The sequence below is a fragment of the Salmo salar genome, chromosome ssa10 (assembly GCF_905237065.1).
Source record: "Salmo salar chromosome ssa10, Ssal_v3.1, whole genome shotgun sequence".
In the NCBI taxonomy this organism is placed as follows: Eukaryota; Metazoa; Chordata; class Actinopteri; order Salmoniformes; family Salmonidae; genus Salmo; species Salmo salar.
The window spans coordinates 97,848,458-97,863,877 of NC_059451.1; the positions used below are offsets into that span (position 1 = coordinate 97,848,458).

A 15,420-nucleotide genomic window follows, 5' to 3' on the forward strand; every position below is an offset into this window, starting at 1 on the left:
ACACACACACACACACACACACACACACACACACAGGAAATCACACCCCGGCTATTCTATTTCCATGATGCTTGTTGACACAGGATAACCATGGCGACAGGCACAAACATTAGTTGTGAAAGAGGTGCGAGTGAGCATCATGTTGAGTCTCGTGTCTCCAGGTTGTTGGGCACTGGCAGAGCAACAGGGCACGAGGATCAGTGTATAGGGACACGAGGGACCATGAGAGAGAGAGGTCCCCAGGGCTGAGCTGCCCGACTCAGTGAATGTCTACATCTCTCTATCTCCCTCAATCTCTCTCTCTCTTCTCATGGGTTTGGTTATACACAGCTTTGAACATCAATGGACAGACTGAATTATTCAGTTTAACATCTGTTCTACTTCTATATATCACCACAACTCTCAGACATATCACTCTACTCCAGAGAGAATTGATGAACACTGGAGGCTCAAGAGCATGGGGACTCTTAAGTAAACCTAGATCATATTTTATGATTCTTGAGGAATCAACATGATCAATTATTTTATGGATTTGTTGTTGCAACTTGTTACAGATTGGATAGAGAGATCACCATATCAATGGCAAGGCTGACAGAGCACTCTTCCACTATAGGCACGACATGACTTCCAGTAACTTAATTTCAAACAGCATCCTATATCTGTCAATATTCAAAATGATGCTCAACTGTACCCAGAGGGGTAGGATGCCTAAATCTAGATGCTGTTTAAGAAATAAGTCACGTGATAGAAGAGAAAATAGGGAAGTGCTCTGTTGGCAATGCAGATTGTGTTGCAATGAGAATATTGCCTTCAATACATTTGATAATGAGCTAGTAGTAATAAATCTTATCTTGTCTTATTAAAAAAATTAAGTCATTCTCACTCTTAGGAATACCAGATATGCATCTGAGTCACTTCAAAAGTACACACCGACAATGTATTGTTTTATCATTTCATATGTATCTCATTATAAGAGGATCTATCGCCAACCACGTGACAGTTTTACTGTGGATGGTGTCGACCATCTTAATATTTTCGTTTTTTTTGGACACATATTTAACCCCTTAATTATTAGATTTATTTTATATGATTGTATTTAACTTTTATAAAACAATGCAAAACATACACATACAAATTATTACATCTGTCACGACTTCTGCCGAAGTCGGTCCCTCTCCTTGTTCGGGCGGCGTCACCGGTCTTCAAGCCATCGCCGCTCCACCTTTCATTTTCCATTTGTTTTTTCTTATTTTCCTGCACACCTGGTTTTCATTTCATCATCATTACTATGTGTATTTAGCCCTCTGTTCCCTCCATGTCTGTGTGGGGTATTGTTTATTGTCGAGGTTGGCACGCTTCCGGCTGGTTTACGCCGGGTTTTGTGTTATACCCGTGCTTTATGGCAGCCGGTACTTTGTACTTGGGTTTTGTACTTTGTGCTGCCTTACTTGTTCTTTGGGCATTTGTTTTGTGACGCGGTTGTGTTCTGTTATTATGATTGCCTAAGTAAAGTGCTTTGTCCACTCATCTCTGCTCTCCTGCGCCTGACTTCCATGCACCAGCTACACCCACCATTGACAACATCACACAAACATCAGTACATCACACCTTCCCAGACCCACTAGCCCCCACCCCATCTCCAGCAGCCTTATCACTTTCTGCACATGGCCTCAACCTGCACAATTTTGTTTCTCTCCATTGCACAGGCAAGGAAATTTTCAAATAATAAAGCATTTGACCTTTCCATTGTGTGAATGACTGAGGATTGGTTGATTTCCAGTTTAAGTATATGTTTTTTAAAGATACTTTATAAGAAGAGTATCGTCCAACCCATCGGGTATCTCACTGCACCCTCATATGTTATGTCTTGAAATATCCAGACAGAGGAATTAAAATTATATTTACAGTACATTGCAATACCTCTGACATCCATCTTAACTCCGCCCGTAACTTTTGACCTCTTATTTTTTGTTGGCACAAAACTATCTCTATACTTCCATTCATTTATATGGTTTACCTTCTGACGAATCCCGTGACACAAAATGGAGAACGCCATCATGTTTGTGAGAGTCTCATCTTTCCATAGTGTGGTCATACTAGTGTGTTGGCAAAACCGTTCGGACATTACAGCCAGAAGTTGGCACATCAGCGAAACCAACTTCGGACTAGTCCCGTGGGGCTTGTGGTGGTCAATATTCGGAATGTCTCATGGTCTGACAAACAGATGCATTGGACTGAGACGCAGCCCATGCAAAAAACATATCTCTAGATTAAACAGACAAATTGTTATTATTATGATTTTTCTCAACTTTTACCCATTTTTCTCCTTAATTTCGTGATATCCAATTGCTAGTTTCAGTCTTGTCCCATCGCTGCAACTCCATTACAGACTCGGGAGAGGTGAAGGTCGAGAGCCATGCATCCTCCGAAACACGAATCTGCCAAGCTTGACTGCTTCTTGATACACTTCTCGCTTAACCCGGAAGCCAGCCTCTCCAATGTGTTGGAGGAAACACCATCCAGCTGGTGATTTTGAAAGGGATTTTTTATTATGTTACTTAGACTGACGCACACTTAAAGATTTTAACACAGAACTCTATAAAAGGAACAAGACACATGCAGATTTTATGTTTTTAAATTGCTGACAAGTAAGTGTACCAGAGTAACATGGTCTCAATGCCTACAGTATTTTACATTGCTCTATGTTTCGATGCCTCAATGATTCACCACTTGTGTGTCTGACAATTTGCTTTGATCTTCTACCTGTCTGACTGCAGTCTGCTTTGACAACAGCACAGAGTTGTAGAGAGTCATAGCATTTAAGTAGTTCAATTATCAACCCGATCGTTAACTGATGACGTATCACATTTTGAAAATGAACATTTAACATTTATGGCATCAATAAAACTGCCTGGCCCAGCACTTTGGTGAATACGATAGTACTGGCAGAGAGAGGAGGTTGAGCAGGAAGTTAGTTTACCGTTAGTGACGGTTGGGCTCGGAAGGTGTAGCTGTAGCTGTGTGTTCACCATGGAACTCTGCATTAGAGGAAAACACACGCACGCATGCGCACACGCACACACACTGCCCAGAGTGGATCAAAGTGAACACAGCATTAAGATGGCTGAAAAGAGAGGGTAACCAATGAGTCAGAGGTGTTACCATTAGCATGCAGGGAGAGTGGTCATGCACAACTTTGTCACTCCAAGATCCTGCTATTCCAAAGCAGTGACTCTCGAAAAGATGCTATTGTCAGTTAATGGACTTGAAAGGGCCAGAGGCCACAGAGGGTCTGGAAATACAGAGGCTGCTAGTTGGGAGAAAGGGGAGCTTTTACACAGTGCATGCCAGAATCTCCAGCTGCACTGACTGGAACAGACAGGCTATTCTCTCATCTCTCCTGTAGCTATACACAGCACATTACACCACACACACTGATACACGCTGATACTCTTGGCCTCCAACACCACACTCAATGATACACTGGCCTCCAAACCAACACACACTGATACAGTGGCCTCCAAACCAACACACACTGATACACTGGAATCCAAACCAACACATTGTGATACACTGGCCTCCAAACCAACACACATTGATACACTGGCCTCCAAACCAAAACACACTGATAGACTGGCCTCCAACCAACACACACTGATACACTGGTCTCCAAACCAACACACACTGATACACTAGCCACCACCACGAGTACCACACGAACTGACACACTGGCCTCACATCCAAAACATCAGTCAAGTTGCAGTCTGTGCTCTGTCTAGCTACATCTTATCAGACCTGAGAGCCAAACAGCTTGCTCTTTATCAACTATGTCTGATTTTCTCAGACGCATATCTCTCTCTTACTATCTTTCTCCCTCTCACACCCCCCTCTCTCTCTCTCTCTGTGATGTATGTGTTTATTAAACTCTCTCTGAGAAACAACGCCACAGCCACAAATATAGACTGTCACCATACATTTCTGCAAAATCTCTCTCTTTATTTATTTATTTATTTATTTCACCTTTATTTAACCAGGTAGGCAAGTTGAGAACAAGTTCTCATTTACAATTGCGACCTGGCCAAGATAAAGCAAAGCAGTTCGACAACATACAAAAACACAGAGTTACACATGGAGTAAAACAACATACAATCAATGATGCAGTAGAAAAAATAAGACTATATACAATGTGAGTAAATGATGTGAGATAAGGGAGGTAAAGGCAAAAAGGCCATGGTGGCAAAGTAAATAAAGTATAGCAAGTAAAACACTGGAATGGTAGATTTGTAGTTTGAAGAATGTTCAAAGTTAAAATATAAATAATATGGTGCAAAGGAGCAAAATAAATAAATACAGTAGGGGAAGAGGTAGTAGTTTGGGCTAAATTATAGATGGGCTATGTACAGGTGCAGTGATCTGGGAGCTGCTCTGATAGCTGGTGCTTAAAGCTAGTGAGGGAGATAAGTGTTTCCAGTTTCAGAGATATTTGTAGTTCGTTCCAGTCATTGGCAGCAGAGAACTAGAAGGAGAGACGACCAAAGGAGGAGTTGGCTTTAGGGGTGACCAGAGAGATATACCTGCTGGAGCGCGTGCTACAGGTGGGTGCTGCTATGGTGACCAGTGAGCGGAGATAAGGGGGGACTTTACCTAGCAGGGTCTTGTAGATGACCTGGAGCCAATGTGTTTGGCGACGATTATGAAGCGAAGGCCAGCCAACGAGAGCGTACAGGTCGCAGTGGTTGGTAGTATATGGGGCTTTGGTGACAAAACGGATGGCTGCTGAGTAGAGTGTTTGGGGCTATTTTGTAAATGACATGGCCGAAGTCAAGACAGCAGAGGTGTATTTAGAGGGCAAGTTGGTCAGGATGATATCTAAGAGGGTGCCCATGGTTCCAGATTTAGGGTTGTACCTGGTAGGATCCTTGATAATTTGTGTGAGATTGAGGGCATCTAGCTTAGATTGTAGGATGGCCGGGTGCAATAAGAGGTTAAGCATGTCCCAGTTTAGGTCACCTAACAGTACGAACTCTGAAGATAGATGGGCGGCGATCAATTCACATATGGTGTCCAGGACACAGCTGGGGGCTGAAGGGGGTCTATAACAAGCGGCAATGGTGAGAGACTTGTTTCTGGAAAGGTGGATTTTTAAAAGTAGAAGCTCGAATCGTTTGGGCACCAACCTGGATAGTATGACAGAACTCTGCAGGCTATCTCCTCAGTAGATTGAAACTCTGTCCCCTTAGGCCGTTCTATCTTGTTGGAAAATGTTATAGTTAGGGTTGAAAATTGCAGGATCTTTGGTGGCTTTCCTAAGCCAGGATTCAGACACGGCTAGGACATCCGGGTTGGCAGAGTGTGCTAATGCAGTGAATTAAACAAACTTAGGGAGGCTTCTAATGTTAACATGCATGGAACCAAGGCTTTTATGGTTACTTAAGTCAACAAATGAGAGCGCCTAGGGAATGGGAGTGATGCTGTTGGCTGCAGGGCCTGGGTTAACCTCTACATTACCAGAGGAACAGAGGAGGAGTAGGATAAGAGTACTGCTAAAGGCTAAAAGAACTGGTCGTTCAGTGCGTTTGGAACAGAGAGTAAAAGGAGCAGATTTCTGGGCGTTGAAGAAAGGCATAATGTACAGACAAGGGTATGGTAGGATGTGAGTACAGTGGAGGTAAGCCTAGGCATTGAGTGACGATGAGAGATGTTTTGTCTCTAGAGGCACCATTTAAGCCAAGTGAGGTCACCACATGTGTGGGGGTGTGGAACAAAAGGGCTAGCTAAGGCATATTGAGCAGGGCTGGAGGCTCTACAGTGAAATAAGACAAAATCACTAACCAAAACAGCAATAGACACAGCATATTGACATTAGGGAGAGGCATGTGTAGCCGAAGTGATCTTATTATCCAGTGAGTAGCTAGGCGAGCTGGAGGCACAGCGATTCAGACAGCTAGCATGCCGGGGCTAGCAGGCTAGCAGATGGGCCTCAGAGGGACGTCGCAACGGAAGAGCCTGTTAAAACCCCCTCGGACGGTTACGTCGGCAGACCAGTCGTGATGGATTGGCGGGGCTCTGGGTCGGCAGCAAAGGGTCCAGGCCATTTGGCAAAAGAGGTATTGAAGCCCAGGAATTGTCTGATGGATCTCTTCAGCTAGCCGGGAGATGGGCCTAGCTCAAGGCTAACTCCTGCCCCTCTTTCCCCCTTTCTCTATCTCTCGCTCAGTGACCCGTTCATTTTCCCCCTTATGTCTTTCAAAGACTTTTAGCTTATAGGCTCCCAAATCTTACATCAAAATTGAGAGAACATTTTAGTGGATAAATCCACAATACAACCTTTTACATGTGTCTATCCTAACCTCTGAACACTTACATGATTACCAACTTGCAGTGAAAGCTCACAGACATCTCTGTGAAAAAATAGACTTAGCTGCTGTATTGGTCCCAGATACAAAATGTAGTCTGGTTGGGTATTACAGATGGTCAGGCTTGCCTCATGCAGTAAGGATCTGTATACATTTCAGAGAGAGGCCTTTGGAGCAGCTTTCGCTTGGCTACAAAGACTTCAGTGTATATGAGCAGGGAAGAGAAGGAAGGGGGCGGGGGTACAGCCTGGCTACTCGGGAACCTGACACTCACAGAGAGGCTTTAAATCATAATTAATAGGTTTAACAGCGTTCTTGAAGATACAGAAGTGCTGAAATACGAGGTACCCCGTTTAAGATCAGTTTAAATGCCGATCAGCTTCTGACTGAGAGAAGGGGCCACCAAAAGTACTGGAGAGAAAGGGAGAGATGGAGGAGAGGAACGGCTCAACTTAGTGGTGGCCGGCTGTGAGGCCTACGTGTGATTGGTTGGTAGAGAAGGGTAGAGAAGGGTATAGGAGGGTAGAGGGGTATTGGACAGGGGCCAAACAAGTGCCCATGCAGATCAGATGGCAGGTGACGGTAGTCCCAGTGTGTATGGGCACAAGGCCTCTTTGTGAGGGCCTAGTGCAGGTCCACAGGAACCCCTCACCACCCCTCACCTATGAAATAGACACCCAGAGTTACGGGAGGGGTCGATACGATAGGGGGAGCAAATATAGCCACAGGCATGGGCTGGTCTCGGTGGGGAGTGTGTGCGTGCATGCATGTGTCCAGCCTGGACGGACACAGCCTGCTCTGGCCCTGTGCATACCTGTAGCCATCTGATCAATCAGGCCTTGTCTAACGTGCTCTGAGGAGCGGAGTGAAGCTGGCCAACTGCCAAGACGCCCTGAGCAAACAACCCAGCAATGGGAACAGCCGTATTAATGCCAAGCTCATATTTCTGTAACGTAAGCATTATGCATGGATGTCGTTTTGTGCATGTGTGTTTGTGAGCGAGTGTGTCTAAAGCAAAAACTGCTTTTGAAAAAGTATATCCATTGGACGGCCGCATTATCCAGGGGCTAGGAGAGCAAGTATTTTCTGAAGGTCAAATTTCAGGGTCCTATTGCTTTGGTCATTTACAGAACCATATGTGGATTGGATCCACGATCATGGGAGAGGCCTTGTTAATGGGTTATTGGTTTACATGGATGTCTGGACTGCAGCACATTTAGGGTTCAAAGACTGGGCAGGATGAGCTGTAACTACCCCAGGACTCAACTCACCAGACACCAAATTACTGTGAACACACACACACACACACACACACACACACACACACACACACATCTATCATCTTCATACAACCCTTCATTCCCTAAAGTTAAACCAAGAGGCAAAAACTTGTAGGAATACACAGGGGAAATGTGAACACACACACATACTACCCTATAGCTCCTCTTTGTTTGTCTTTAAACTGGTCAGATTTACAGCTGCACGCTGGCTGTGCTTTGGCACAGAGCCAGAGAGGAGGCACAGCGAGATCCCTCCCAGACAAGTCAAAGAGAGCGAGACTAACCCAGACCTGTTTGATTCAGCACCAACTTCCCCTTGTCAGAAAGATGCCGCTCTGAGACACAAATCCAATCAAGAGCCCTTACTGAAAGCATGAGGGAGCGAGAGACAAAGAAAATGAAAGACAGCGAGAGAGAAACAGAGAGAGCGAGAAAGAGAGAGAAAGGTAGAGGAATAAATGAATATCCTTAGAAAATGCAGCGTAAAAGCACGGCAGTATAGCTCTCAGCTGTGGTCAGACAATGAATAGAGCTCTTTCGTATCCTCACATTGATTGAAGTGCAGATAGATGCTTTCTGAAGGCTACAGTGGCCATACAATACCAAGATAACCGGCTGAATGCATGAGAAATGAGCAGCTGCCCGGCATGGGCTCATTGTTCTCCTCCCTAACACACTCAGTGGTGAGTGTGTATGTGAGCGTGTATGTGAGAGAAAGAGAGAGACTTTCTCCTTTGTGTCTGTGCTGTCATGAGTCTCAGACTGCCAGACGTAAGCCTGTCTGTGCTAGTGTAGCCTAGCGCACACCGCTTTACTGGCGTCTACTCATCCATTCCACAGGCACTGCCTCAGCCTATCGTACTCTCTTTTTACACACACACACACATACACACATACACACGCTATACATGCTCATCAAGTGCTGAGAATGAAAAAAACTATACTGTCTCGCCATAAAATCTACCAACAAAGAAGAGTGTTTCCAGGCTGAAAGCAGAGAAAAAAAGCCACAGACAAAGAGGTGTCTGCTGGGCAGAGCAAGATGCACACCCTCACCTTGAGCCGGTTCCAACCTGGAGGAGGCCAGTAATCCAAAGGTAACCCCCAAGAGCAGAGTCCACATCTTGGTCTTAGCGTCTGGCGATGGCTGGGTGAGTTACTGGATGAGTAGGAAGTGTGTATGGTCTCTCCAGTTGTCCTATCTTCTCTGTGTCAGGAGTGAGTGTGGGGGGGGGGGTATGTGTGTGTGTGTGTGTGTGTGTGTGTGTGTGTGTGTGTGTGTGTGTGTGTGTGTGTGTGTGTGTGTGTGTGTGTGTGTGTGTGTGTGTGTGTGTGAGATAAAAAGAGAGAGAGGGAGAGTCCGGTCCTCTAAAGGGAGTGGGTGTCTGGTAGCTATTGGAGCTGAGACAGACTTTGCCCAACTTTTTCTATTCTGTGTGAGAGAGGCTTTCTGAGCCTTGTGACAGGCAGATTGGGGAAGAGGGTGGTGCATGTGTGTACACACCCTTCTGCCTCTCCCTCTCTTGCTCCCTCCCACCCTACCTTGCGCAGCCTCTCTCTCCATTTTTTCTCTCAATCGCTCTTTTTTCTCTTTCCTGTCACTGTCTGCTTCTTCAGTTTTTTATTAGCTTGGAAGGTGCCCCTCTCTTGTGTTTTGCTAACTATCCCCTTTCCTCTCCCCCTTCTCTCCCTGTTCTACCTTTCTCTCATTCTGTCTATGACAGCAACAGTTGCTGAGAGCGCATCTGGTCTTTTGTTTTCTCCCTGCTCTGCTTTCAATTAATATCCTTTTCCTTCCCTCTCTCCAAAAAAATCTAACCCCCTCCAATCTCAACAACCACAATGATACATTGATTGCCACTATGTCATCGGATTAAATATAGATCACTTCTACTCTTACCATGGGCTTTGTCTCAAGCTAATACCTATCCTAGTCTCTTTTCACTGGTAGGTGAACTGGAGGTATTTCAGCCATATTCATATTGCTTTCACCTAGCTAAGTCCTATAGATCAGTGGTCAATGAAAATTCAAGGAGAGCCTAATGAGACAGAACCATGAACTGACTGACTACATAAGCATGAAGGGAAACTACATTGATGTTCATGAAGATTTGTTCCAGCTCAAGTCTCAGCTGTGAAGGGCCAAAAATAGCTTTGACCTCATGTTAGATAGAATTTAGATGGCATCCATGCCATGATTAAAGAAGCTGTCAATGGGAGTTATATTAACACTATGTTCATATTTAGCTTCCAACTGAAAAGACACAGGTCCTTTCAGGTCTAAAGATAAGAAATCAGACAAAATCTTTGTTCATGTTCAAGTCCTTGGTCCTTTCAGTTCTAAAGGAAAGTACTCTGGCAAAATCTTTGTACATTGCCAAGTAAGTACCTACAGCAGGTCAACAACATGAAAGATGGAGGCCTATTGTAGTTGTCTTGTTTTCTGCTTCTCAACCAAACACGTATAGAGAATGCTGTAAAAGCCCAGCTGATGGCCCAGCCGATAATTTCCAGTAATCCATAGCACCTTTCAGGATAATAAACTAAACACGTGTATATAGGGTAGGTTATGTGAAACACCTTGAAAATGTGATTCTTCATTCATATGAGGTACATTCCCCTGTGTATTTATTTGGACAGTGAAAATAAAATGTTTAATTTGGCTCTATACTACAGAACTTTGTATTCGAGATCAAATGTTTTATATGTGGCGACAGTACAGAATGTCACCTTTAATTTGAGGGTATTTTCATAGATATCTTTTTAGAAATGAATGCACATTATGTATCTAGACGACCCATTTGAATGTGTCATACGTGTTGGTACAAATGTACTTATAGTGTATTAAATATAGTAAAATGTTTAGTATTTGGTCCCATATTCCTAGCATACAATGACTACATCAAGCTTGTGACTCACAAACGTGTTGGATGCATTTGCAGTTTGTTTTGGTTGTGTTTCAGATTATGTTGTGCCCAATAGAAATTAATGGTAAATAATGTATTGTGTCATTTTGGAGTCATTTTTATTGAAAATAAGAATATAATATGTTTCTGAACATTTCTACATTAATGTGGATGCCTCCATGATTACAGATAATTATTACTGAATCGTGAATTATGTTGAGTGAGAAAGTTACAGATGCACAAAGATCATGCCCCCAAAACATGCTAATCTCTCACCATTACCAATAACAGGGGAGGTTAGCATTTTAGGGGAGTTATGATTTGTTATATCTCTATTCGTTTATCCTATATACAATACATAATCTATCAATGTGAGGTAATAGAGTGAACAAGTGAGAAATAAACCACCGTGTTCAGTTCATTAAGGGAGAGATAAAGAGAGCATTGTTATGGTTTATCTTTATCACACCAAATAAAATATGATGGTACAGAGAAATATGGCTGTAACTCCCACCATCTCGATGTGATTGGTTGGTAGAGAAGGGTAGAGAAGGGTATAGGCAGCTCTAGAGGATTGGCCTTGTTACAGTGAGAGGAAACAGCGTGGGAGTGTTGTGAATGGCAAATCACCCTCTAGGTATTTGCTGTGTAAAAGATAAAGTTTTGACATGCTAACAGTAAAACAGTCAGGATTGTGTAAAGCAATACACGGTGAATACAGTGCCTTCAGAAAGTATTAATACCCTTTGATTTATTCCACATTTTGTTGTATTACAGCCTGAATTCAACATGGATTAAATTGATTTTATTTATCACCCGTCTACACACCATACCACATAATGAAAACTGAAAACATGTTTATAGAAATCTTTGCTTTTCTTGAAAGTGAAATGCAGAAATATCTAATTTACATCAGTATTTACACCCCTGAGTCAATACTTTGTATCTATTACAGCTGTGAGTCTTTCTGGGTAAGTCTCGAAGAGCTTCCCACACCTGGATTGCTGTTGCCCATTATTGTTTTTAAAATTCTTAAAGCTCTGTCAATTTATTTGTTGATCACTGCTAGGCAACCATTTTCTGGTCTTGCAATAGAGTTTCAAGTAGATTTAAGTCAAAACTGTAACTTGGCCATTCAGGAACATTCACTGTGTTCTTGGTAAGGAACTCCAGTGTAGATTTGGCCTTGTGTTTTAGGTTATTGTCCTGTTGAAAAGTGAATTAATCTCCCAGTGTCTGGTGGAAAGCAGACTGAACCAGGTTTTCCTCTAGGATTTTTCCTGTGCTTAACTTCATTCAGTTTCTTTTTTATCTTGAAAAACTCTCCAGTCCTTAACGATTACAAGCATACCCATAACATGATGCAGCCACCACTATGTTTGAAAATATGGAGAGAGTTACTCAGTAATGTGTTGTATTGGATTTGCCTTAAACATAACACTTTCTATTCAGGACAAAAAGTTCATCCCTTTGCCACATTTTTTTCAGTATAACTCCTATGACGGCTATTAAATTAGACGGCTAGAAGGCTATTAAACTAAGTAACTGTAACCATTGGCCTCATGGTGAAATCCCTGAGTGGTTTCCTTCCCCTCTGGCATTTGATTTAGGAAGGGCGCCTGTGTCTTTGTAAAGACGTGGTTGTATTGTAATACAACATCCAAAGTGTAATTAATAACTTCACCATGCTCAAAGGGATATTCAATGTCTGCTTTTTTTATTTTTACCCATCTACCAATAAGTGCCCTTTTTCTGAGGCATTGGAAAACCTCCCTGGTTGAATCTGTGTTTCAAATTCACTGCTCAACTTACATATAATTGTATTTGTGGGGTACAGAGATGAGGTAGCCATTAAAAAGTAATGTTAAACACTTATTGCACACAGAGAAAGTCCATGCAACTTATGTGACTTGTTAAGCACATTTTTTTCTCCTGAAGTTATTTAGGCTTGCCATAACAAAGAGTTTGAATAAGGCTTTGATTTCTTGTCACACAGATGGAAAAGGAGCCTACTAAAAAGGAGGGGTTGAGTGGAGCTGAAGGGTGGGATTAAAAACAACAAGATAAGTAATGTAAAATATTCTGTGTCTGTACAATATATATATATATATATATATATATATATATATATATATATATATATATATATATATATATATATTGTACATTACTAGATTTCTATTTTGCCATATCTTTTGCACCTGTGCTGTTTCACAAAAGTTCTGAACATATATATATATATATATATATATATATATATATAGTACATTACTAGATTTCTATTTTGCCATATCTTTTTGCACCTGTGCTGTTTCACAAAAGTTCTGAACATATATATATATATATATATATATTGTACAGACACAGAATATTTTACATTACTTATCTTGTTGTTTTTATATATATATATATATATGTGTTCAGAACTTTTGTGAAACAGCACAGGTGCAAAAAGATATTGCAAAATAGAAATCAAACTTGATGGTCTTCAGAGATAGATGGAAGGGGTTGATGGAAGTTGAAGGATGAACAAAAAAGAAATAAGATAACTATTGTAAAATACATTGTGTACGTAAAGTAGGTACTGTATAGGATGGAAGTAGAAGCCAAAGTGTTGTTGTCCATTAGTTTTCTCCATTTAGGGGAGGGGTGGTAGGGTGATGGGAAAATTATATATAATAATATTCTTTTGAAATGTATCTATAAACTGGGTGGTTCGAGCCCTGAATGGTGATTGGCTGACAGCCGTGGTGTATCAGACAGTATACCACGGGTAAGACAAACATTTATTTTTACTGCTCTAATTACGTTTGTAACCAGCTTATAATAGCAATAAGGCACCTCTGGGGTTTGTGATATATGGCCAATATACCACGGCTAAGGGCTGTATCGAGGCACCCCACGTTCCCTCGTTCATAAGAACAGCCCATAGCCGTGGTATATTGGCCATATACCACACCACCCCGGGCCTTATTGCTTAAGTATGTATACAGTACCAGTCAAAGGTTTGGACACACCTACTCACTCAAGGCTTTTCCTTAATTTTTACTATTTTCTACATTGTAGAACAATAGTGAAGACATCAAAACAATGAAATAACACATATGGAATCATGTTGTAACCAAAAAAGTGTTAAACAAATCAAAATACATTTTTGATTTTAGATTCTTCAAAGTGCCTTGATGACAGCTTTGCAAACTCTTGGCATTCTCTCAACCAGCTTCATGAGGTAGTCACCTGGAATGCATTTCAATTAACAGGTGTGCCTTGTTAAAAGTTAATTTGTGGAATTTCTTTCCTTCTTGAGCCAATCAGTTGTGTTGTGACATGGTAAGGGTGGTATACAGAAAATAGCCCTATTTGGTAAAAGACCAAGTCCATATTATGGCAAAAACAGCTCAAATAAGCAAAGATAAATGAAAGTCCATCATTACTTCAAGACATAAGTGCAGTCACAAAAACCATCAAGCGCTATGATGAAACTGGCTCTCATGAGGACCGACACAGGAAAGGAAGACCCAGAGTTACCTCTGCTGCAGAAGATACGTTCATTAGAGTTACCAGCCTCAGAAAGTTCAACCCAAATAAATGCTTCAAAGAGTTCAAGTAACAGACGGCATCTCAACATCAACTGTTCAGAGGAGACTGCGTGAATCAGGCCTTCATGGTCGAATTGCTGTAAAGAAACCACTACTAAAGGACACCAATAAGAAGAAGAGACTTGCTTGGGCCAAGAAACACAAGCAATTAACATTAGACCGGTGGAAATCTGTCCTTTGGTCTAATGAGTCCAAATTTGAGATTTTTGGTTCCAACCGCCGTCTTTGTGAGACGCAGAGTAGTTTAGCGGATGATCTCTGCATGTGAGGTTCCCACATGAAGCATGGAGGAGGTGTGATGGTGTGGGGGATGCTTTGCTAGTGTCACTGTCTGCGATTTATTTAGAATTCAAAGGAACACTTAACCAGCATGGCTACCACAGCATTCTGCAGCGATACGCCATCCCATCTGGTTTGCGCTTAGTGGGACTATCATTTGTTTTTCAACAGGACAATGACCCAAAACACACATCCAAGCTGTGGAAGGGCTATATGACAAAGAAGGTGAGTGATGGAGTGCAGTATCAGATAACCTGGCCAATTGAGATGGTTTGGGATGAGTTGGACTGCAGAGTGAAGGAAAAGGTGCCAACTAGTACTCAGCATATGTGGGAATTCCTTCAAGACTGTTGGAAAAGCATTCCAGGTGAAGCTGGTTGAGAGATTGCCAAAAGTGTGCAAGCTGTCATCAAGGCAGAGGGTGGCTACTTTGAAGAATGACTGCAATTTAAAAAAATGTAATCGACCCCTACAAAAAGTTCCAGTAATTACAATCCATGTAATAATTCACATTTCTGTTTTTCTGCAGGATTATTTTCCTGCTGTAGCAAACTGGCTCAAATTAAGATCCTACATCTGTATCTGCAGATATCTTTCAATTTGAATTCGGAATAGATGTTTAACAAAGTTTTGGGAAAAGGTAGTCACATAAAAACTAGGAGATTTTACTGTCATTCTGTTACCCAACTTTGCATCTGCACTGTTCCTCAAGTAAATGTGTTTAAGTAAAATCCAGGCATAAAAATCCTTCTTTATTCTGTCTCCTCCCCTCCATTTACACTGATTGAAGTGGATTTAACAGGTGACTTCAATAAAGGGTTCATAGCTTTCACCTGGATTCACCTGGTCAGTCTATGTCATGGAAAGGGCAGGTATTCCTTATGTTTTGCACACTGACTGTAGAATGTTGTAGTATACTGTAAAATACTATATACAGTAATATACACAAACAAAACACTATAGGAATGTAAAAAATACTACAATCCGCAAAAACTATAAT

General features: G+C 41.9%; 1 protein-coding gene across 1 annotated transcript in view; it reads right to left on the minus strand.

Annotated features, from left to right (window-relative positions):
* Window positions 1-9,057, minus strand: part of LOC106561308 (CD44 antigen) — a 39,952-nt gene extending 30,895 nt beyond the window's left edge. The window contains exon 1 of the mRNA XM_014125121.2: window positions 8,693-9,057. Within this exon, the coding sequence (XP_013980596.1) occupies window positions 8,693-8,759 (67 nt within the window). The 5' untranslated portion in view covers window positions 8,760-9,057. The remainder of the gene's footprint in view (window positions 1-8,692) is intronic.
* Between the last annotated feature and the right edge of the window lie 6,363 nt (window positions 9,058-15,420).